The sequence below is a fragment of the Leptopilina boulardi genome, unplaced genomic scaffold (assembly GCF_019393585.1).
Source record: "Leptopilina boulardi isolate dan_hultmark-lab unplaced genomic scaffold, ZJU_Lbou_2.1 LbouV2_364, whole genome shotgun sequence".
Classification (NCBI taxonomy): domain Eukaryota; kingdom Metazoa; phylum Arthropoda; class Insecta; order Hymenoptera; family Figitidae; genus Leptopilina; species Leptopilina boulardi.
The window spans coordinates 227,709-253,423 of NW_026137934.1; the positions used below are offsets into that span (position 1 = coordinate 227,709).

At 27.8% G+C, this 25,715-nt stretch overlaps 1 protein-coding gene and 1 long non-coding RNA gene across 2 annotated transcripts in view; both read right to left on the minus strand.

The window, feature by feature from the left end:
- The window catches only part of LOC127286903 (uncharacterized), a 342,205-nt gene that overhangs the window by 215,199 nt on the left and 101,291 nt on the right, over positions 1-25,715 (minus strand). The window lies entirely within an intron of this gene.
- The window catches only part of LOC127286901 (transcription initiation factor TFIID subunit 1-like), a 36,475-nt gene continuing 12,691 nt past the window's right edge, over positions 1,932-25,715 (minus strand). Inside the window, exons 2-4 of the mRNA XM_051313526.1 lie at positions 11,398-11,570; positions 5,203-5,406; positions 1,932-3,964 (exon numbers count right to left, since the gene is read on the minus strand). Coding sequence (XP_051169483.1) covers positions 3,206-3,964; positions 5,203-5,406; positions 11,398-11,570 — 1,136 coding nt within the window. The 3' untranslated portion in view covers positions 1,932-3,205. The remainder of the gene's footprint in view (positions 3,965-5,202; positions 5,407-11,397; positions 11,571-25,715) is intronic.

The following is a 25,715-nucleotide window of genomic DNA, read 5'->3' on the forward strand; positions in this document are numbered from 1 at the left end:
ACTCAATTAAATTTAACAACTCGTGCGATTAATCGTACAAAAAAAAGCGTACTCATTTCTTTCAAAGAAAAAAGTGTTTTTTCTTTATAAAAATTGAGTAATAAAAAAATTTACAATTTTATTCGAATCCAGATTGAAATTATCGTGAATTTATTTATAACAAGCGCATTTTATCATCAGGTAATAAAAAAATATGAATTATAAAGATCTTATTGCAAAGTAAGGAATATATAAAGAAATAGAAATAAGGAAATAAAGAAGAAATATATAAGCCTTTGAATGAAAATAATAGTGAAGGCGGATATTTTTTTTCAAACGGTTTCTGAATGATGTTCTTCCTGGCATGAATTATTTAGAATTACACAGAAAATTATAAGGTATTAAAATAAGCTGCAACGCTTATTATTTTAATCTAATTTTGCTTATTTTAATACGAAAATGGATTAAAATAAGCAAAATTGGATTAAAATAATAAGCGTTGCGGCTTATTTTAATGCCTTTTAATTTTCTGTGTAGCACTTCACTTTCTATGACTTTAGATCATCCGTGAAATAGAGTCTGTTTTTGTGACGCCAAGGTGTATATCACTAACACACTATTGAAGAATATATATATACAATTTTTTTTTCCTAACAGGTCTACATTTACCTTCGCCATATGTTTTATATTGCCAGTTATTATACCTGTTAAAAAAGTGTCAGATTTCTTTCTCATGGACAATTAATCATAATTTATATTACATAAATTATTATTTAATATAAATATCATCTGCATTTAATTTAAAGCAGTAAAATTTTTCATTTTATTCAATTAAAAAAGCAAAAAAAATAAAATAAAATTTATAGATAGGTATCTAGTTTGATATATATAAATAATTTTCAGAAAATAAAATTTTTTATTTTCAAAAGAGAAATGTTTATAAATTAAACTTGGATGGAAAAATATTTAAAAAAAAAAATCATTTTTGTTAAAAAAAAAAGTCGGAGATGAAAATGAGGGATTATATATTAAAATTAGTGTGAAATAAATATTTTTTCCACGAGGTGTAAGTGAATAAATAATTTCAATCGCAGTTTGCGTGATAGGTTTTTTTTTCTCCCCCATAAAATCTAGAAATAATAGGTTCTGAATTGAAAGTTCCGATCGATACAAAAAAAAATATATCAGAACTCAATTGTCTCTTATTGCGAATATGGATATACCTTAACAAATGCGTAAAGCAAAACAATTTTCTTTTAATATTATTTCGCTATTTTCAAATGAAAATTAAAAAAAAACTATTCAATTTCATAACGAAAATAATATCCTTTTATTTAAAAATTTTTTTTTCTGAAATATTAAATATTTTAAATAAATATAAAATATAACATATATAATTATAAATATGAAATAGTTGCAAATGAAAGAATAAAAGAAGAAACTGAAATTGTTAATGAGCTTAATAATTATATTTGCAATCATATAAATTACTGGGAGCAACTCATTATCGAGTCATTGTCGAGATGTATTTCAGTATTTTATTTATCATCTTCTTTCACCTCTCATTGCCTTTTGTTTACGGTCATCCATTCTCTAACGATTAAAATGTCAAAGAAAATACCGCTTTATATCTTATTATATTCGATCAGTTGAAATTTAATTCCCGCTAATTGATGCATTCAATTGTCACTTATTTTTACTATATATATAGAAAAACATGTTAATTATATTCCAAGCTGAAATTTATTTTTTAAAAAGAAACATTAATAAGAAGAATAAAAAAAAGGCCAATTAATTAAATTTTCATTTTTATTTAATTTTTAATGAAAAAAAGAAATATAATTAAAAATTATATGAGCTGAAATAATATAATTCAGATTTTAATTTAAAGAAGGCTGTAAAATAGGATTTATGGAATTGATAAGGTTTGTCTGTAGATCAATAAATCAATGTATTTGAGAATAAATTAATATATTTATAATGGATATACGGTAGGTACTGTTTTTTGAATCTCAATATTTTTTTTTCTTTTTTTTTTATGGCGTGTTCTATCTTCAAAGCTTGTGAATTAATTCATTCACAAGTCATATAGTTGCCTACCTACACACTCATATTTATTTACACACTTTTTGGGCGCACAAAACCCTATATTTATTTTTTTCTTTTAAATAATATTCGCAAATCGTCGAACATTAGACTTTTTTTCCGTAAACACTACGTCAATTAAATTACTGCGTCGAACTATTTACAATAAATATACATTTCAAAAAATTACGTGGCAAGTCCTTCTTAATTATATGATAATGATAATGATGATAAATAATATTAATAAATAAATGTCGCGACAATATGGAAAAAAAAAAAATTCTTTTTACTTTTTTTTTTTAAGAAGGACTTGACCATCGTTTGCACGATGTCTTTTTTGTTTATTAATTTTATTGCACATTTGCCTCTCGATGAAAATGGGATCTATAGAAAAAGATATGTGGAGAGGATATAAGTTTAGCGTCACCGTAAATTTTGCTTCAGTAATGATTCGAATTCCAAAATTTCGTTATTTTAATTTACTAATATTTTTGATTTTTTTTTTCTTTCTCTTTTTCCTTTTTACATTATAAGGTTATTTGCAAATTGCAAATAAAATTCATTTTTCTTTTTTTAATTTTTTTTTGTAATTTTAATCAAATGTACAAACATTTTTTTTTCTACTGAAAGCATAAATAAATATTATTTAATAATTCGATTTACTGAACCGAATTATTTACATATATAATCAATATAAGGAATTTTTTTTTTTAATTTATATAATTATATATAATATAATTTATATAGTTCTATAACCTAACTCGTTAAATAAAAATAACGAGAAAAAATCAAAACAAGTTCTTGAGATCAATCTCACAATTTTACGATAAACGAGATAAATTTTTCTAATTTATTTTGTTTTCAATTAAATATTGAAATACATATCTAATTAAAAATTTAAAATAATAATTAAAGACCAATTTAAATTTCGAATTATAATAAAATTATCCGAAGAACAATATTTGTGATAATTTAAGATATTTCCAAAATTAAGTCCATAATTAATATTTCAATTCCGCTTAATTTTAATATCAAATGAATTTAAAACTGAATTCGAACTTTTTTTTCACGAATAATGATTACTGAAGCAAAATAAAAAAAAAAAAAGGTAACGCTATTTTTCTTAAACCCGGAGAGAAGACTACGTGGTTGAGGGTGATGTTGGTAATGAAATGGGGGATGTGAACGAAGTGGGGGTAGTTGATTCTCTACCATTGGAGAGAGTGGGTGTTGATGACCTGTCTTGTTTAACAATAATGGGAGTACTGGACCGATTATTACCAAGGAGGCTGTCTATCGAGAATGGATTCAGTCTCTTTCTTTCCTCCCTACCTTTCACAGACAGATCAATACTGCTACTCTGCACCTCATCGTCATGCAGAACACGATCATTATTTTGTTGCGATGAGATCAGTCGATGATGATGATGATTATTATTATTATTATTGTTATTATTCGATGACGATGTTCTCAATCCCGAATTACTTAGACTAATAAGTTCTCGTCTTCGTTCCAATAGACTTAAACCCCAATGATTTATTCCCTGTTGATGATTCATATCTAAATTAATATGAAAACCCGAATTTGCATTTTGAAGTGGATGATGATTATTCGAGGAATTTGGTGATTTTTGATCAACAATCATACGCGGATAACATTCACCATCTATCGAACCATCGGCGGCTGAATCATCAACTCGTTCGCTATCACTTTCGCTACATGAATCAAGACCACCAACAACATCGATTTCTTCATTTGCATCATTCCCCGAACCGGAAATACTGCTGCCCTCATTATTATTGCTCAAATGACCAAAAGAGCCTAAGGAATTGCCACTTGATGCTGCGGCACTTCGTTGTTCCCATTCGGCTCGCAATGTCGAGAGATCAACGGAAATTCCCTGCAAAAAAAAAAAATAAAGAGAAAATTGATTAAATCGATATTGCAAAGGGGGAAAAAAAAAATAAATTAATACCTTAGAAAATGATATGAATCAGTGATTCTGACTATATAGAATCATACACACTAATTAACTCACTTTAATTGAAGTCTAATTGCAATCTACATTCTCCTTCCGTCAAGTTGAAATGTTTTTTTTATAAACTTATATTCCAATTTTCTTTATCATTTCTATAATTAATAAAATTACAAAAAAGTTTATTTTTATTATAATCCAATTTAACTTTTCAAAATTTTATATAATATTTATTATCAGATTGATTGAAAAAAAGCCAGCTCTTAATATAATAATTAATAAAAAAAAAGAATTCAAAAAGCAATTTTCATATACATAATATGTATATATAGTTTAAGTCACGCGATTTTTATTTCCCCTCTCAAGTCGCGGCAAAATACTGTAATTGAAATGTGTTCAAGAAAAAAAAAAATCCAAGCAAAGAAATTAACATTCAATTTATATTTTACTTTGAATGTGTCACTTTCTAATTCATAATATATGTATTTAAGAGGAAGTCAAAATGAGATAATTAATAATTTGCATATAGTTAAATTAATTATTATTCATTTATATGACGAATGCAATATAGTTGCTTGGAGATAAATGTTAGTTCTCAATCCATAATAATTTATCGTCACGCGTATATATATATGACAGACGTGTCTAAATCCTTGTCGTGTACTATATATATACGTGTATATGTATTGCCATGCGAAAAAACATTTACATGATTAAGGGAATTAAGAATAACGTTTCATTATATGGAAAAGCATTTCTCTCATTGCGAATAGCAACAATGTACATATACACATAGTTTGTGGAAAATATATTTTGCATACTTTATGTGCGGGTTGGCAAAATCCAATTGTGGCGAGAGTCACGTGGTTCACGAAATTTATGATTACACGAAAATATATTGCAATTATACTCGGGCAACTGTAATACACGCGAGAGTGTTGCAAATTTCAACTTGACGGTGATACACGTTTAAAAATCTACTGACAGTTAAGATTTTTTTTTTTTAAATTTTGTATTTCCAAACTGGAATTTTTTAAAAATCAAATTAATAGTTAATTATAAACAAATTAATAAAACTAAATTAATTAATTAACAAAACTACTTTCTATTATATAAAAAAAATTTCTTTTCCTCATGTAATTATATTATAAAACTCAATTTACCTTAGCGGCTAATTTTCGTTGTTGTCTTTCGAGAGCTTTTAGAATTTTTTTCTGTCGCCTTTCGCGTTCTTTTCTCCTCAATTCTTCCGGGGGAATTGGTTCACCGCTACAACTTTGTGGATGTGCATTGTGCGCAGGTCTACCGGGTCCTTTTTTTGTGTGCTCCTTTTTCCTCCACTTTGCTCTGCGGTTTTGGAACCACACCTGTAATGAGAATAATAATCGATAAATTAACAAACAAAAAGAGACTAAAAAGCGTATATAATTCTCATCACTAATATAATTTATTTCTTTGTAATATTTAATTAATACGAAATATTTTTTTAACTACCAATATTCTAAAAAGCAGTTATTTCGAAGGAAAACTTGTTTTAATGAAACATTTTTATTGCAAATCAATTTGTTTCAAAATATGTTATTACAAATCACGTTTACATAAACTGCAATAAAAAAAAAAATATATCCCACCAGCTGCTATATTTGTCTAATGAGAAGAAATGTACAAATATTATATAGATACATTTAAAGAAGAAATTGTTTTTCTAATAAACAAATTAAAAATTGTATTCGAAAAAATAAATAATTCTTTAATGTGAAAAAATTTATAACATTTTAAAACAAAATCCAAGTAAATATTTATAAAAAATTTGATTCGAATAATATTATGTACCTACTTTATTATCAAATAAATATTTACTTGAGCCAAATAATTTTTATTTGAATTAAATAGACTGTATTTAAAATTTTTAATCCAGAATTTCTGTATTTGAAACAAATACCATTTAATTGACTAAAATAATAATTATTTTAAAAGTAAAACCTGAACAGTTTCTACGCAATTTTGACTCCAGAAATTGTAAAATTTACTAATTCGGGAATAATTTTTTACTATTTCAGGAGTAAATTTTACTATGTCTGAAGTAAAAATTTCCAGAAACTGCGAACAGTTCAGGTTTACCTTTTAAAATAGCAAATGTTACTTTATTCGTTTTTCCTTTTTTCTCCGTGTATTTATAATAATAGTCAAGTAACCAATTATTAGATTCAAATAAATTTTTTTTTTCATTGTAATAATTAAGGAAAATAAATTTTTTCTGTATATTAATTTTAATTATCTCAATTGATATAAATATTAATTTTAAAAAACGATCGAAACTATTAGAAGATTAAATTAACTCATCAAAACTATACAAACATACACACAATAAAGTAATTAATATAAAAATAACGAGAATTTACAGATATGAATCGACAAGTTGCTGGGGTGTTAAAGTGACACTCGTGCACGAACCATGTATATACATATATATATATACCGTGTCACTGATTTGATAAGAGTGCATTATAAAGTCGACAATTCAAGAAAAAAAAAAAGGTATGTGGAATGAAGACATTATAGTTACAAAGGGTAACCGCAGCCGGTAAATGGCGCTGGTCTCACGCGAGCTTGAGATCAATAGCCCCTTTTTGCAACCCTCTAAAACACCCTGGCCAAGTCACGTCACTTGCCCTTATGACTTCTTCTTCTTCTTCTTTTTCTTCTTCATCATTCTAAGGTTACTTTTTGCCCGTTCTAAGAGCTCTGATAGTGCAAGCGCACTTTATAACAGCTAACGCTCACGCAAACAACCCCATTCCATCTAAAACGACCCTTCGTCAACCTACTCTTCTCACTATCCGACTATACTAATGAGAAAACCTTACAATCTTAATTATCTGTTAACATAAACACTTAACTGCTACCTATTTTTTTTATTACTCTATTTTGCACTGCTAAAAAATAAATATATACGTAAAAATGTAAACGTTTGAAAAAATTAATTGAAAAATATGAAAATGAATTGAAAAAAATTAAAAAAATATTTTTTTTTAATTAAAAATAATTTGTTTTCATACACGAGCAACAAATTCCATTTACTACTTTATTATAATAAAAGAAGAGTTTAATTTTCTTTTGTTAAAAATTACTTTTTTTCAATACATCCACGTGTAACATAAATCGCGGTTAAAAGGCAATTCCTTCTATATTTCTTACACATATACAAAGTAATAAGAATTTTGATAAGAAACTTGCTTGATAAAAAAAAATTAACTATTTTTAAATATAATTACACAAAAAAAGCCGTTGTCGTCGTGCTTACAAATTGTTCCAAGCTTTCGTAATTTTCCTGACAATTAAATTAAAACACCAAATTCTTAATTCATAATCATCAAAATGACTTTCGTTTAGATATTTTTAATAAATATGAATATACCCTGACAAATGATGGCAATAAATTTTCTAACAAATGCAATATCAAACAAAAATATAAAATAAATACTAAAAAAAATAAGAAATAGAAAATAAGTAATATATAAAATAAATAAAAATATATAGTGTCCTGACTCAATGAAAGGGACCTTTCGGTGAACAAATTTTTAGGTTATGTTTACTGTAAGGTCCCTTTCACCGTGTCTAGACTAATAAAAACATCAAATATTGAATAAAAATATAAAATAATATAAAATAAAACTGTAAAAAAAATATGAAAATTTAATTTACTTATTCGTAAATAGTAACTGTTATTAAAGAAAATAATAATAATATAAAACACATAATTAGCGACAGATAAGACATAAAATTACACCGTTTTCAAAAAGTCCATTATATACAATTTAAAAAAAAAAAAAACTTGCAACAAAGTAAACTGAAAAAGTGCATTCGAGGAAAATTAGAGCTAAATAAAAGTTAATCCACCAAAATTATCATCCCCTCCCCCTAACCCCTGGTACCTTTCGTAGAAAGGTGTTGAGAATCAAGCTGAAAGCAAAGTTACAACCCTTGTTTAGCGACACGAGAGGCCGCATAGGATCGTATTCTCAACTCACCCAAAAAGGCCATATACTTCACACATACAAAGTTCACCGTCGGCACACACAGTCATTTCCAGTGGCGCACGATAAGAACGACTTCATTATCCACGTATTAGTTTTATCCCTCCGACAAATCTGTTGATTTCCTATCTAATCTCTCTCCGCCTCTCTCGCAACCAGAGAACATATGTATCTACGCGAAGACGTCACATAGGATCAAAATAATTATCGTCCAATCTTTTATATATTACAAAAAAAGAAAAAGGGTTCCCCCCCTCTCTATATTCGAAAATATGTCTCCAATTCCTTGCAAGGGTCCAAAATACAACTGATGCGGACTCAAATTATTATCTGCGGATTTGCGTAGGAGACAAGCGCTAGTCGCACATGTTTCGCCAAGCGTGTCTAAGCGCATAAATATAAATATCCTATGGATGACTATATAGAATTATAGAGAGAAAGCGAGAGAGAGAGAGAGAGCAGACGGGAGGGTGCCAGCATAAAAGCGCTTGTCCGACCGGCCGTGAAATTGACAGCCACCCTTCCATTCCCCCTCCTTCCCTTTTGCCCCTCAATTTTTTCAACGTCCATATCTCGTTTGGATGAAGAAGGTCTTTTAAAGGTAATCGACGTCTTGGTGGCAATTTTGAATTTTTTTTAAAGGTACAAAACGAGGCGAATGACATATATTAAATCATATTTTCCGATTTTGAGTATTATTTTGACACAACATTTTTCATGACTATTGTTATATTAACCGATAATAATGTTGACAAACAAAAAATTTCTATATATTCAATTAACTTCATGCTAAATATTTACCAGTTTTTATGAGTGAAGTTATAACTAAAATTTTCCGATTGGGACATCTGTTGCACAAAAATTTTTTCAGTGTACAAAATAATATTTTTGATTTTAATAATTGTATAAACTATCGCTGATTATAACAATCGTTAAGGCCAGGTCCAAGTGAGGCAGCGCCATCTACATTGAAACTAAAATTTTGGAAAATTTTCAACAGCCTTTTCTTAAAACAAGATGGTAAAATGCTTTTTCCTTTATGGATAATTGATTATTGGCAAGATATACACCAGCTAAAACTTTTTTTGAGTTAAAATAATAAAAAAAATTTTATGTCAATAAATTAAATATGAGCACTTTTTTCACCAAAACTGTAACAGTACTTTCTCAGAAATTACAATCAAAAATGCAATTTCCATTTGGAAAATTAATAAACGCTAAAAAATACACGACCTAAGATTTACCAATCACGAAAATAACAAAAAAAAATTTTATTAAATATTTAACATATTGATACTGCTTTACTGATTGTGACAGCCCTTTGGTAGATTATGTATTTCAGGTGGTTAGCAACAGCGCCAATCTCCTCCTTTCGGCAAAACTGCGAAACGTCTGGTGACATATATAACCTGCCAAACGGCTGTCATAATGAGTACAATATGTTATGTTAAAATACTTTTTTTTTTGTTATTTTCGTGATTGGTAAATCTTAGGTCGTGTATTTTTTAGCGTTTATTAATTTTCCAAATGGAAATAGCATTTTTGATTGTAATTTCTGAGAAAGTACTGTTACAGTTTTTGTGAAAAAAGTGCTCATATTTAATTTATTGACATAAAATTTTTTTTATTATTTTAACTCAAAAAAAGTTTTAGCTGGTGTATATCTTGCCAATAATCAATTATCCATAAAGGAAAAAGCATTTTACCATCTTGTTTTAAGAAAAGGCTGTTGAAAATTTTCCAAAATTTTAGTTTCAATGTAGATGGCGCTGCCTCACTTGGACCTGGCCTTAAGAAAAATTTTGTTGTAAATAAAGACCCAAAAGTACATGGAAAAAAATATAAATTAACTCTTACTATAGTTACAAAGTAAAATCTAAACTGTTCAAAAATTCTACGCATCTCTGGCAACTTTTGCTTCGAAGATAGAAAAAAATTACTCCTGGTATAGTAAAGTTTACTCAATAATAGTATAGTATTTTTACTATTTCCGGAGGAAAAATTGACAGAGATTCCGGGCAATTTAGGATTTTTCATTTCATTTGATTTATTATTTACATTGAAAGTAATTAAATTAATTTAATAAATTACTTTATTTTTCCCCGTGTATCGCCAAATATCATACACTCTAAATAAGTGAAAATTTCCCAATAAATTTAAAAGGTAAATTAATTTCAGACTGTCAAATGAAAAATTTTTTGTTTTAATTTACTTCTTACAATTATTTCAAATTAAATTTCCACTTCTCTGGAATCATACCGCAGTAATAAAACTACACTGAAAATATTTTCATTTAAAAAATTAATATAGTGTATTTTAAAATTGAGAAAACTCTACATTTGTATGCTATTTAATCGTATTAGTTTCTGACCAAATAATACTAAAGATTAGTATGATTAATTTTTGGTATTATTTGATAAGAAATTAGTAAATTTCATACAAAATCAGAGTTTTCCCCATTTTAAAATACATTATAATTATAAATAAAAATTATTTCAGTGTATATATATACCAATAACAAAAAAAATAATGTATGATGTGATACAACTATTAATTGTGTTTTGTATTTATATACATTTGAAGAGGAAACACGTGACAAGTGGATGTCATTAGAGATAAGATAAGATATACACTTGAATTCTAATTCCCCATTGGTTTTGGCACCCCATGTGCATTTGAACGGCGCGCAGTTTCCAAAAGATGTGGAGGAGAAGAAGAACAACGCCGAGAGCAAACCACAGAGAGCTCTAGCAGATGGACTAACTACCCCCAAGAGAGGGGAACGAGAGAGAGAGAGAGAAACAAAAAGAGGGTTAAGAGAGATGCTGCGAGATCTCAGCAAGTCAAAAGGTCGAATACTCCCTAAACGTCTGTCGAGTATCAACCTTCCCGCATCAACTCCAAATCTAAACTCAATTCAAATATTCGCGCCTATCTTACCCACGTAATCTTCAAAAAAAAAAAAAAATTTTATGCACCCCTTATATAAATGCGACAAACATTAAAAGAAACCTACCAAAAGAAACTAATCTAAATTCAATTCGTTTCTCATCTATATTTGTTATATTTATTTTTATCAACATTTTCTCCTGCTGATAAAAATCAAACTCAATTACAATTTTTATTTATAATATTAAATTTCTTTTTGCATTTATTGCTTCTAGTATAGAATAATAAAAACTCCAATTAATAAATTAGAAAATAATTTTTTCTGTATAAATAATATAATATCTAATCGATAAAAGATTATAATAGAAATTTATATAAGTGATGAGCCTTTTTTTAATAACTACAATGTAATGTTAAAAAAAAAATACTTACTGCAACGCGGCTTTCCTTTAATTCGAGTCTCACAGCCAACGCTTCCCTCATAAATACATCGGGATAATGGCTCGAGAGGAAAGCTCGTTCCAGTTCCTCCAATTGCCAACTATTGAAATTTGTCCTGCTTCTTCTACGCTTGCTACCACCTTCATCCGATTCTCCGTCGCATCCTGAAAATAAATATATATATTTTATACTCACTATACTATTCTTAAGAAAAAAAAAAAAAATTATAATGATTATAGAATATTTTTTTCATTTTGAATCTTACTTACTTTTCATATATTTTTTATCGAAAAATTGAATATTTTCATATATATATAAAACTAGAAATTTCCCGCGTGAAAAACGAACTATGGGAAAAAGCTATCAAAAGCTGGCAAAAGATGGGAGAAGATTTTCGCCATTGTTTTTAAGTTTTATCCCATACTTCAAAGAATTGCAAAAAGCTCACAAACCATTGCTTATGAGCCTTTCCCATACTTTTTTTTAATATCATATAACATTGCTAAAATCTTGCCAAAGTATTGCAAAAATATGGGAATAAAATAAAGTCAATTTTTTCTAACTTACTTCTTATTTTTCTCATTTTTTTTCTGAAAATCATTGCAAAACAATGGGAAAAAGATTAAGAAAGAAAAAATTTATTTTTCTCATTTTTTCATCTTTAAAAATTAGATTTTTAAAGTATTGCTAAAACCTGGCAAAAACATACGAACAAAATTAATCAATTTTTCTCGTTATTTTAGCTTTAAAAATCTGATTTTTGAAGTATTGCAAAAATATGGGAATAAGATTTTGAAAGAAAAAATCAATTTTCCTCTATTTTTCAACTTTAAAATTTTGATTTTTAAAGTATTGCAAAAATATGGGAAAAAGATTGGTAGTGAAAAAATCAATTTCCCTTATTTTTTAAACTTTAAAACTTTGTTTTTTAAAGTATTGCGAAATCATTGGAAAAAGATTGGAAAGAAAAAATCAATCTTTCTCGATTTTTCAGCTTTAAAATTTTGATTTTTAAAGTATTGCAAAAATATGGGAAAAAGATTTTGAAAGAAAAAATAAATTTCCTCTAATTTTCAACTTTAAAAATTTGATTTTTAAAGTGTTGCAAAAATATGGGAAAAAGATTTTGAAAGGAAAAATCAATTTTCCCATATTTTTGCAATACTTTAAAACTCAAATTTTTAAAATTGAAAAATAGAGGAAAATACTTTAAAAATCAAATTTTTAAAATTGAAAATTAGAGGAAAATTGATTTTTCCTTTCAAACTCTTTTTCCCATATTTTTGCAATACTTTAAAAATTAAATTTTTAAAGTTGAAAAATAGAGGAAATTTGATTTTTCCTTTTAAAATCTTTTTCCCATATTTTTGCAATACTTTAAAAATTAAATTTTTAAAGTTGAAAAATAGAGGAAAATTGATTTTTTCTTTCCAATCTTTTTCCCATATTTTTGCAATACTTTAAAAATCAAATTTTTAAAGTTGTAAAATAGAGGAAAATTGATTTTTCCTTTCAAAATCTTTTTCCCATATTTTTGCAATACTTTAAAAATCAAATTTTTAAAGTTGAAAAATAGAGGAAAATTGATTTTTTCTTTCAAAATCTTTTTCCCATATTTTTGCAATACTTTAAAAATCAAATTTTCAAAGTTGAAAAATAGAGGAAAATTGATTTTTTCTTTCAAAATCTTATTCCCATATTTTTGCAATACTTCAAAAATCAGATTTTTAAAGCTAAAATAACGAGAAAAATTGATTAATTTTGTTCGTATATTTTTGCCAGGTTTTAGCAATACTTTAAAAATCTAATTTTTAAAGATGAAAAAATGAGAAAAATAAATTTTTTCTTTCTTAATCTTTTTCCCATTGTTTTGCAATGATTTTCAGAAAAAAAATGAGAAAAATAAGAAGTAAGTTAGAAAAAATTGACTTTATTTTATTCCCATATTTTTGCAATACTTTGGCAAGATTTTAGCAATGTTATATGATAAAAAAAAAAGTATGGGAAAGGCTCATAAGCAATGGTTTGTGAGCTTTTTGCAATTCTTTGAAGTATGGGATAAAACTTAAAAACAATGGCGAAAATCTTCTCCCATCTTTTGCCAGCTTTTGATAGCTTTTTCCCATAGTTCGTTTTTCACGCGGGTTATCTCAAAAAAGTTTCATGTACTATAGTAATTGTTTACTGAAAATTATTATCAGTATCAAATTTAAGAAATTCATCTTTCTTTAAATTATATCGAAAACAATTCGCAACTATACACAGAAAATTAAAAGGCATTAAAATAAGCTGCAACGCTTCTTATTTTAATCCAATTTTGCTTATTTTAATACCAAAATGGATTAAAATAAGCAAAATTAGATTAAAATAAGAAGCGTTGCAGCTTATTTTAATGCCTTTTAATTTTCTGTGTACCTATCAATCAAAATTACAATAAAAAAATGAATTATTTTGAACTATATCATAAAAGTATAAACAACTTAAAAATCTGAAAATTTATTTGATTCAAGTATTCGGTTACTTTACTACACTGAAAAGAAAAATTTGATTCAAATAGTCGGTTACTTAACTATTATCAAATAAATATTTAGCAAATAATTCAACTGTATTTGAACAAATAATTACTTTATTTGACGCAAATACCACTCAAATAATAATTATTTGAAACCGATTATTCGAATAAATTAAATTTTTTCACTGTATCAAATAGAAATTTGAACCAAATAATTTTTATTCGAATTAAATAAACTGTATTTCAATCAATAATTTCTCTAGTTAAAACAAATACCATTTAATTAACTTAATAATTATTTAATAAAAATAGTTTTTTCAATATACCAAAAAAAAAAAATAGGGAACAGAATCCTTTCACAGGATCAAAAAAAGTTTTTTGTTCTAAATTCATTTTTAAAATATTAAATAATTTCGATAAAAAACAATATTAAAATCTATCTAGATAAATAAATTAAATTCTTCTCCATAAAAAAATAAATCTAAAAATGATTCTTAAAATGAATCAGTAGTCGATTATAAATGAATTTTGTTTATGCCATCAGTCTGGTCATTGTTCAAGGAGATTAATAATTTTTTTTATATGCCGCGAGGCAATATACACTTCTATATATATATAAAGCGGGAGGAGCATATATTTACTGGTCCTCCCGAGGGGCTGTTCACTGAAAATCCAATTGAACAATATTTGAGAATTCATTAAAGATTTTTAAGGATTGCTAGTCATTTTTGTAATTCCTATTTTGAAATTAAGGGAAATAGTGCTTTCATTTTATTTGAAGTAATTACTTGCAAGAGTAAGATTGCAAGAAAAATAGATTAATTGTATAATTCGCCGCCGAATTCGCTCGTATGTCTCCGTAACCATTCGTGACTCGCAACAATTCTTACTGCATGATTTAGAATTTTACTGGAATCGACGAGATTCGTTTGGATTCGCATAGTATTCGACAAATTCGAACGTCCTTTTCAATAATCGTCGGTAATCTCCAATTAAAATACAATATATTCAGAATCAAGAAATTTACATTTTCTTATGTTAATTGATGAATATTCGGAAGATACCTAGTATATTCTCTACATTACAAATCGGGTATTCGAGAGTGAACAGCCCCTCGGGTCCTCCTTTTATCACGATGAAATTAGCCGTCCCTCCCGGTGGATCTCCCCCACCCCAATATAAATGCAACGCCGGCAAATAAAGCTCACACACAAGTCCATCCCTGACCCTACGAACGATAAGAAAAAACCGCGCTTCCAAAGTAGTTACGATATATATTGAATAAACATGGAATTTCATATATATATATATATATATATATATATATATATATGATTTTACGAGAGAAACAATCCACGTTTTCTCTTGTCTTCTTATCGAATCAGAAATCTGTCCTCTCGATTGTTTTGAACTCTCATATGTATGCTAATATAGCGACTTGTGGAATTGAATAAAAGACCCAAGAATTATGATTGATCTCTATTACTATATTATCTCTTTATCGGAGAAGAAAAATTTATGCAGATATCTTTGGACTATATGGGTGATTTAGAAATTGTCGATTCGCTTCTATATAAAGTATATAAGGAAGAAATATAAATGTCTCATAACTTATTCATATTTATATATTATATTAAGGGAGTGAACTTTTATATCTTTTGCGATAAAGAGAAAAAAAAACAGAGGGAAATTTTTATATATAAATTATATCTTTTTCTAATAAGAATATTAGAAACAAAAAAAAAAAAGATTTATATATACAAAAAATAACATAAAAAAAAGAAAAAGTTTTATAATCTATTTTTATAAATTTTCTTTTGTACTCAGAATCAATAGGCACATTTTCATTCAGATCCTTTTAATATATATGTTTGAGAAAAGAGAGAGAGAGAAAATCAACTGCATATAATAAAGTTATATTCTATCCCTTCACTTTTTGTTACATGCGTGCAATTTTATAAATTATAATAATAGCTAATAAACCAGGAATGAGCAATCAGTACTTCGCAACGACCATGAAAACATTTTTTTTTTTTCCTTCTCTCTAAAACTAAAAATCGTAAATATAAAAAGTGGAAATCTTATTAAAATAATTCATATAATTTTGTGCAGATAGTCGTTACATTGTTTATGAGATTGTAAATAGTTTCGTATACAAAAAACTATACAATAAAAACTATAACAATATCATAGAATGAAGTGTCGGAGAATAACTTCCAGTTCTCGCTTTTGTTCAAGAAACATTTTTACGACAATTTTTTTTCTTTTTTTGCTTCTAATATAATATTTGTCTTACGCGCGCGCGAGACATTTTCTTCATTATATATTTATTAAATATTTTTCATGTCGACAACATTCGAATATGGATTTTTATTGGAGATTTTGTAATTGAAGAAACTATATCATTGAAAAAAAAATGTATTTGATTCGATTCAAATAATAAATAAATAATTATTTGATAATAGTCAAGTAATAAAATAAAAACAAAATAAAAATAAAATAAAATAGAAATAAAACTGGATACAAATAAAGACAATTTTAGATCAGTGAAACTTTTCAATAGGACTCGAACCCTGAACTGGAGTGTCACGAGTTGAGAACGCTAACCAATGGACTATGAGAAATTTGATTTGTAACTCTTTATTGTGATTATGACAACCTTAGTAACCGTTGCTGAGGAAAAAACGGTCATGGAAATGGTTGTTATGGTAACGGTTGCTATGGAAACTGTTGCTATGGTAACGATTGCCATGGAAACGGTTCCTGTGGTAACTGTTACCATGACAATCATAATCTCAAGAAGCACGTAATATAACCTCAATATCAAGGTAATATTACATGTAAGATTCGTAATATAACGTTGTAATATTATAGTAATCTTACAGTGATCTTAAAATGTCCGCCTCAAGGTAATATTACCGGTAATATTACTGTAATATTACGCGCTAATATTAAGGTAATATTACAGTAATATTGCAGTAATATTATACCGTAATATTAAGGTAATATTACAAGAGAATATTACAGTAATATTATGGGAACATTTCTTTACGAAAAAAATCTACCCATCCAGGGAATCGAACCCCGAACTCAAAGCACACGAGTCCAGAGTTTTACCAACAAGCCAAATTGACTTATAATATATTTACGTTTTTTATACTTTATGAATAACTCAAATCAGTCTGTAATATTACTGTAATATTACAGTAATATTTCCGATAATATTACCTTGAGGCGGACATTTTAAGATCACTGTAAGATTACTGTAATATTACAGCGTTATATTACGAATCTCACGTGTAATATTACCTTGATATTGAGGATATATTACGTGCTTTTTGGGATGAGTGTACGACTGACGGACGCCAAAGCTAAACTATAAGTCTTTCGGGCCTGGGCCACGAAACCCTAAAAACGTAAGGTTTATTATTTTAATTATAGAAATTAGTAAATCACAAAGCATAATTTTTAAAAAATTTTCTGAATAAATGGAAAGATTAGAAATATTAAAAGTAACAGAAAAGAAGAAGACCAAAAAAGAGGGGCAAATATGAAATATATATAGATCGCAGCGGTAACTATCCCAGTCACAGTGTGTCGTGATTTCCTAAGGTGTTACAAGGTGAGATAATCCTTCAAGCTGCCACTGTCCGCTGCGGTTGGCTGCTTATTATGGATTATAGATTATCAATAATGAGAGACTCGATCGATATTCATCCACGTCTCGGTTACAACTACTTTATATATATATATACACATAGATACAGCAGTGTGATTCAGGGGCGTACTTGGGATAAATCGCATCTAATTACGTGAATTAATGTATATAAGGGGTCGATGATTTTTCTCGCTTCAAGCAATCGCATAATATAAACAGGATATCTTTACAACATAAAAAAAAAATGTTAAACTATACATAATGATCGATAAAGTCGCGAGGTTGTTAGTTCGCAGAAATTGTGCCACTTTAAAAAAGAGAATCAATCTATTACTGACTTGAAGTCGCCGCGCGCGCGGAGCATTGCCGCCGGGGAATTGAAGCAAAGAAGAAAGCTCTCTTTCTCTCTCTCTCTCTTATCGTCTGTTCGAAACGAACAGCTCCATAAAAACAGGACTGTAAACCAGATTCCTTCAGGTATATAATACACATTGGCTGAGGGCCGTTCCTTTTAATCCTACTTGACGAAATTGAATTTCTTCTCGAAATCATCCCCACGGGTGTTTATACATGCGAACTGTGCGTTTATATCGGTATTTATTGTTCACCGTAATTCCTTGAAAAAAAAAGAAAAAGATTGCACATGCAAATCCTCAAAGATGTTAAATTTTCTTATTTGCGTCAAAAATCCCAACAATAATTTAACAGATCTGATCGTGTCTCGAGAGGAAAATTATAAACACCTTGCAAGAAACTTTATGTCTTACTTACCAAGATGTTTAAATATTATAAGCTTTATACAAATTGTTTCGATATTTAAATTTTTATTATCCCTGACTTTTGTCTATTGAGACTTTAGTAATAATAATTTAATTTAGAATATGTTTTATCCTCAAGGGTATAAAATACCCCTTTTTCCACCTAGGGGATAAAAAAATCTTCTTTAACCCTATAGGGATTTATTTTCAATGACTTTTATTTAGAAACGAATTTTTAAAAAACATTTTTGTTTTTCTTAGATACATTATTATATAAAAGCGAGGCATTTATCACTTTGAAAAATACATATAATAAAATATGTGTAATTTTCTCCTTTCTATAATAACTCGCTATTTCTAGTAAATCTTTTGAAACATTATATACAATCGGTATATAATATTCTTTTGAGAGTATATACGAGATTAATCTCAATATAAAACCGAGAAGATCAGAATCGATATTTGTGTGTGTGTGTGTATGTGTATATGTCGATCAAGAACAGGGAAAATTACCGACGATATTTTATTTTAATTTAATATTACAGGTGAAAACCGGCTTCACTCATCTTGAATTTCGATCTTTATCCCGATAATTCACGGATGCGACGAAGGTTGCTCATTTTCACTTGCTTTATTGCTGATTATCATGATAGAGAGTGAGAGAAGTATACGTGCGCGATAATCGCATTTTTCCTACTCAGATATGCAGCAATGTTTGACAGCAACCGTGTTAATTAAAAAGTGTTCGTTGTACCTGCTTTCCGTAAATTAATATATACGTTCCACTAATATGCATATAATTTATGGTTTCTTGCACGCGCAAAGTTGAAAATCTCGTATTTATAGGATTTTAATTTATTAAATACGTTTTACATTCTTAATAACCGCTGTTTTTTTCAATTCAAACAGTTTTTCAATCCTTTTCTTTATATTCAAACAAAAATTGACAAAATCAAAATTTATTTTTACTTTCATATATATAAAATAAAATAGTTTCTTAAAATATATAACCAATTAATTGATTTGAATAAACAACCTAAAAATTTTATTTTCAAACCGAAAAATGTCTCGAATTTTTTATCCGACGGACAACTTGTTTTGCGTGCATATCTCTCTATATTTATAATATCTGGCATATAATCACGATTATTTTCAGTTCATTTATTTCTGGACTTCTTTCAACGCAAAGAGATTATTGCTGTAATCGTCACTCAGGATTATACAAACCAGTATAAAAGTTAAGGACGAATCTTTTTTTTTTTTTTTTTAAGGAACGAAAAAAAAAGAAGAAAAGAGAGCCTTAATAAAGACAGGAGCTCCCGAAGCCGTCCTGAGAATCAATTTGTCGAGAGATAAACTGACAGTAGTAGGAAACGAGAAAGGATCGCGTCTATATAGCTACTAGCAAAAGTTGGTCGCGTGCACACGCACAAGATATGACCGCATACACATCAATATTCCAGAAATGTACCATTTTCTAATTATCGTCAAAAATATACATCATTTATATATAAAAATCTTTTTGATTTTTCAAAGAAATACAGCTGAGTGTTTCTTCCAAGAAATATGATGATTATTGTTATTATTATATATTATTTCAAAACGTTTACAAACATTTCAATTAACTAAAATCATTGTGAATTTAAATCAAATCAAACAATTATTGTATACCAATATTTAAAGCTGTATAATTAATTGTAGAAATGATGATTATAATTAAAATTATTAGATGAACAAATTTTTTTGAAACAACATAATCCTTTGAATAAAAAAAACTATACCGAAAATTCAATTCTTTGCAAATTAAAATGCAAGTATATTTAATTGATACAATTAAATTAAGTAATTAATTAATTGTATTTCGAAATAGAAGTGATAAAAATTCCTTTGGTATTACAATTAATTAATTGTAATGGAAATACAATAATATTATTCAAAATAATTATCAGATTACAATCTATTCCAATAATAATGATAACCAATAATAATTATGTTATTACAATGAACTGAAAATTTAATACATTGAAATTATCAGAAAAAATTATTTCGTACTACCATTAAACAAAGGTGAAATGAAATACACTTTTTTGCAGGTAAAATTGAAACTACCATCAACTCTACTAAAACAATTTTTTCGTAACTAGAATCAAGTGGAAATTAAATTTTTTAAATGCAACAATGAAAAATTGATAATATATAAAATTTCCAATGATATTTAATCAATTATAAACACTGTTGTTTCAAACTTTGCAATTTTTTTAATTCTAAGAAAATGCTATAACCACTGTTTGGAACTTCGAAAATCGAATACTAATTAAAACTAAGAGAACTCGCAAAATTGCAATTAAAATCATACACCCAAATAAATGTTTTATTTCAAAGCAAATCTAATATATTTGAGTTAAATAAATGTATACTTGTCTCAGCCCACTTATTTGGCGTAAAATAAAAAACTTATTTAAAACAAAATTTATTTAAGTCAAATAAATATTTATTTTGCTCTAAAACAATAATATTCTAGGTGTATAGTTGAGGAGCAAATTTTCAAAACTTGATAAATCCATTTTTCAAAAAAATGGAGAAAACCATAAATTTAATATTTTAAGGACCTCACAAATCGATCTGTAACTGTTAAATTTAAGGAAAAAAATTTATTAATTACAAATTTTTAATTTAAAAACTTATTGACATAACCAAGATGATTTACAATTTGTATGTTTTATATTAGAAAAAATTACCAAAACCTATAAATCACTCAATTATGACAAAGTTCAATTAGAAACATAACGTATTGAATATAAAAACATTGTTATAGAAATAAATTATTATAAATTTTTTATTTTAAAATTAACTCTAGTGGTTATGTGTGGAAAGTCATTTGTTTGAATTTCTCGAAATAAAAATATATGGATTTATCAGGTTTTGAAAACTTGCTCCTCAGTTAATCCAAATTCAAAAACTTTAAAAATAAACAATAAATAATTATTTTATCATAAATCGAAGTAATTAATCACCATACAATTGACTATCATAAAGCGAAAAGAAGACTTAATTTCATTCACAAAATTCCCATATAATTAAAGGCAATGGAAAAAAAAAATATATACATATCATCAGTTGATATTATAATGAATTCTCATTTATGTCTCGATACGGTTCTTGCATTTTCGCATACAAATATATAAATACACCATATGCGCATGCACTTTACACGAAAAATGTATACCTATACAGTAAACACACACGGGCAATTATTGATTGCTACCTGCCGATCGAGCGTGTCTAAAGTGCTGCCACTTTTAATATTGCTTTTGGTAAAGAGTGTTTATGCTATATATATATATATATATATATATATATAAATATAGTGAATACCAATTTTTCTCTTATGTTTGGATATAGATTGGCGGATATTATTACACAGGTATGTTTGGATGAGAATAAGGGAAAGAGGGGGGAGAGAAAAAAAAAGAAAAGTATCGGTTAGTGGTGCTGAGTCGATGCATTTAATGCACCTTCTCATATATATATATATATATATATATACACTCAAAATAACAGGCAATTAAATTGAAACGGCTGCGTGCTTGAGGACCGGATCGAAACTATCATGTGCATCGATTTTTAATCCGGAAGACGCTCCCTCAGTACTTTTCCACGAACTCCCTTTCAATTCTAAAATACTAAACTATTTGGCAATTGAGGATGTAGTAAAATTAAAACCTTTTTTTTTACTCTTCATTTAAATTAAATATTAATAATTAATATCAATATTAATTAACATCAGAATTAATAACAATATTAACAAATGTCAATATTAACAAATATCAATAGTAACAAATAATTACTATATCAATTTGGGTTTAATATTAATTACTTATTAATTTATTCCTTACTTTTATATTTACATCTCTAGTAGATATTTTCATAATTTAATTATCAATTAAAAATTGTAATTTTAAAAAAGCGTGTAAGAGATAATTATTTTCAGACGCGATGGTATAATAAAATTTTGTTCTTCTCATGGAAATAGAATGTAATTTCAGTTTGTTGTTAAAACAAAAAAAAAAGTGGTTTATTTTCCATAGAGGTATGTAATCAACCGAAAGGGTTTTGGGATGAAAACACAACAGAAGAGAAAATTCTATCCTTTCAACGCGCGCTCAGATAGTCTTTAATTTTATCACTAGAATTCCAGTATGAGACATTAATTACACCAAAGAATGGCGCTTGGGACGCGAAAGTATAAAGTATAAAAGGTTCGCGCGCGGCAGCAGCATGTCGACTCTCACAAAACTTAATGTTCTTTTGAAAGCGAGCTTAAGACGATCGTAAGTCGAAGGCGTGAAGGGATAATTCTGTTCTACGAGCGCGCTGATTATGTTAGTTACTCGTTATACTCACTTCGCTTGCGACTTTACCACCATAAAAGCACTATAACCACTATATAGCGCAATGTGCCATGCTCTAAAACCCGACTTGGTTTTACATTGAAAACACGCGTATATGTATATATATACTGTGTTGAGAAAATGCCAAGTGCTTTTTACACGCATTTACGGTCATGAGAAGCAAAGAGAAGGGGGGGGAAGAAAACTGACTATCGAGGCAAATTATTTCGTTACGGAATATACAGAAAATTATTTTACCTTTAAAACATTCACATCATTCTTAAACGTGTTTTACTATTTGCTTAAATATCATTTGTACTGTTCTAAATGGTTGGTTTAATATTATATGACATTTAATTATAATGTAGTTGCGTTTGAAAATTTTTATTTACTCAAATTATCATTCTTTTCTTTATCGCTTTTAGTTTAGAAGTGGAATTTATTACAAAAATTGTCAACTATATTATAGGTAATTCAAACCATCAGGGAAGTATAGGTATATTAATTTTTGAGCTAAAATTAATAAAATGGAAAACCATTTTTTTAAACTACTAGCGGAAGCTGATGAGAATAAAATTCATTGATTATAATACTATCAAAATAAAAATCTAAACATTAGCTAAAATTACCATAGTATACTTCTAACTGATGTTTCCTTAATTAAATCTTTACAAAATACTAAAGCACTTCTAACTGATGTTTCTTAAACAAAATCTTTAGGACATAACACTGTAATTCTAACTGATGTTTTCTAATTTAAATCTTCAGAAAGTACTAAAGCACTTCTAACTAATGTTTCCTAAATTAATACGCTTAACAAAATACTAAAGCATTTCTAACATGATGTTTCCTAAACCAAATCTTTAGGAAGTGTCATAGTACGACTTGTAATTATATTTTTCTGAAATTAAATCTTCAGAAAGTGTTAAAGTACTTTAAACTAATGTTTCCTAAACCAAAACTTTAGGACGTGCCACAATAATTCTAATTAATGCTTCCTAAATTAAATCTCCAGAAAGTACTAAAGCAATTCTAAACTGATGTTTCCTAATAAATTAAATCTTTAGAAGGTAAAACATTTCAATCTGATGTTTCCTAAATTAAATCTTCAGAAAGTACTAAAGCACTTCTAACTAATGTTTCCTAAATTAAAACGCTTCACAAAATACTAAAGCATTTCTAAAATGACACAGAAAATTAAAAGGCATTAAAATAAGCTGCAACGCTTATTATTTTAATCCAATTTTGCTTATTTTAATCCATTTTGATATTAAAATAAGCAAAATTGGATTAAAATAATAAGCGTTGCAGCTTATTTTAATGCCTTTTAATTTTCTGTGGATGTTTCCTAAACCAAATCTTTAGGTTGTAGTGTCATAGTATGACTTGTAATTATATATGTTTCTGAAATTAAATCTTCATAAAGTGCTAAAGTACTTTAAACTAATGTTTCCTAAAACAAAACTTTAGGACGTGCCACAATAATTCTAATTAATGTTTCCTAAATTAAATCTCCAGAAAGTACTAAAGCAATTCTAAACTGATATGTTTCCTAATAAATTAAATCTTTAGAAGGTAAAACATTTCTATCTGATGTTTCCTAAATTAAATCTTCAGAATGTACTAAAACACTTCTAACTGATGTTTCCTGACATACATCTTCAGATTTTTCAGGCTTATTCCTTTAAAATTATTGCATATCACAATAATTCAACACTCAATATTTCATCTAATCAATGAAGACCCCACCAAAAAAGCACCATCAACTAAAAATCATCCTAATCATTAAAATTTCCAACCAACAAAATATTTCCCCCAATTAATATAGCATCATCATCAATATAAATTTTAAACAATAGCATATATTCAGTTACTGTCCCATAAGAAAATAATACTCGGAAAAGGGTTAATAAAGTAATTTAGCTGGGACTTGTTTTCGACAAGGGCAAAACAAGTAAGGAAGGAAGGGGGGATGAAAGGGGGGTAGAAGATAGTGATTATTAAGCTGTAAGGCGTTAACTGGCATAAGGCGTCGGTAGGTGGATACGTTGCCTTGCGTGCTGGACTGACTACATTTGCATCTAGACGCCATCAATCCTCCTGACGCCCGGTTACTACATCCTCTCATCCCCCTTTTCCTCCTCTTCCTCACCCTCAATTCTCGCCCCTCCCCCCTACACCCCTCTAGGGTAACCCTATCCTGATCCGGCAGCTATCTTCTCTTCGTCAACCGCCCCAACCAGACTGAACAAGTTTGAATTAAATATCTACTCGTAATAAGAGCCGGTCCTAACGCCTTCAAGCACATTGAGCGTAACATCATTGCACCTCATCTTATCGATGATAATGATGATGAGAAGCATCCTTGATCTAACCTTCGGTAGCTATATAGTTGAAACTATATATTCAAATCAAGTTATCTTGTTACATAGTTACATGGAAAATTGATGTCCCTATATAAATTGAAGCAGAGAATAAATTAAATCATTATTTTGTATCATGTAAATATATTTATAAATAAAAATATCTAATATTTATGTATATGATAAATAATTTTAAATAATAAAAGTTGATGAGATATATGTTGTGTGTTCGACAATTATCTTTGAAGCATCGTTAAAATTGTTAGGGGATTATTAAAAGGGTTTTAAAGTGCCAGTTTCACCTGCGCAGTGGTGTGTGTATTATTGCCATTTGGAGAAAATGGCCTTTAAAATCCGCATCAGTGTGATACAACGTTTCCTAATTAGAAACGAATTTACTTAGAAGAACACGGTTTGGTCGATTTAATCATATAGTGTGGTTTGATGAACTTTATAATATACTCATAAGCGGTTAAGTCGTGCTCTATAGAAAATGGAGTATTAACTCTAATTATAATTTGTCTCTCCGTGCAATTCTTTTTTTTTTTTTGCCAAGTAATACACAATTTACGATTCTTTTCAACTCTAATATGAAAAGTTAGGAATAACTTTTTTAAAACTAAATTA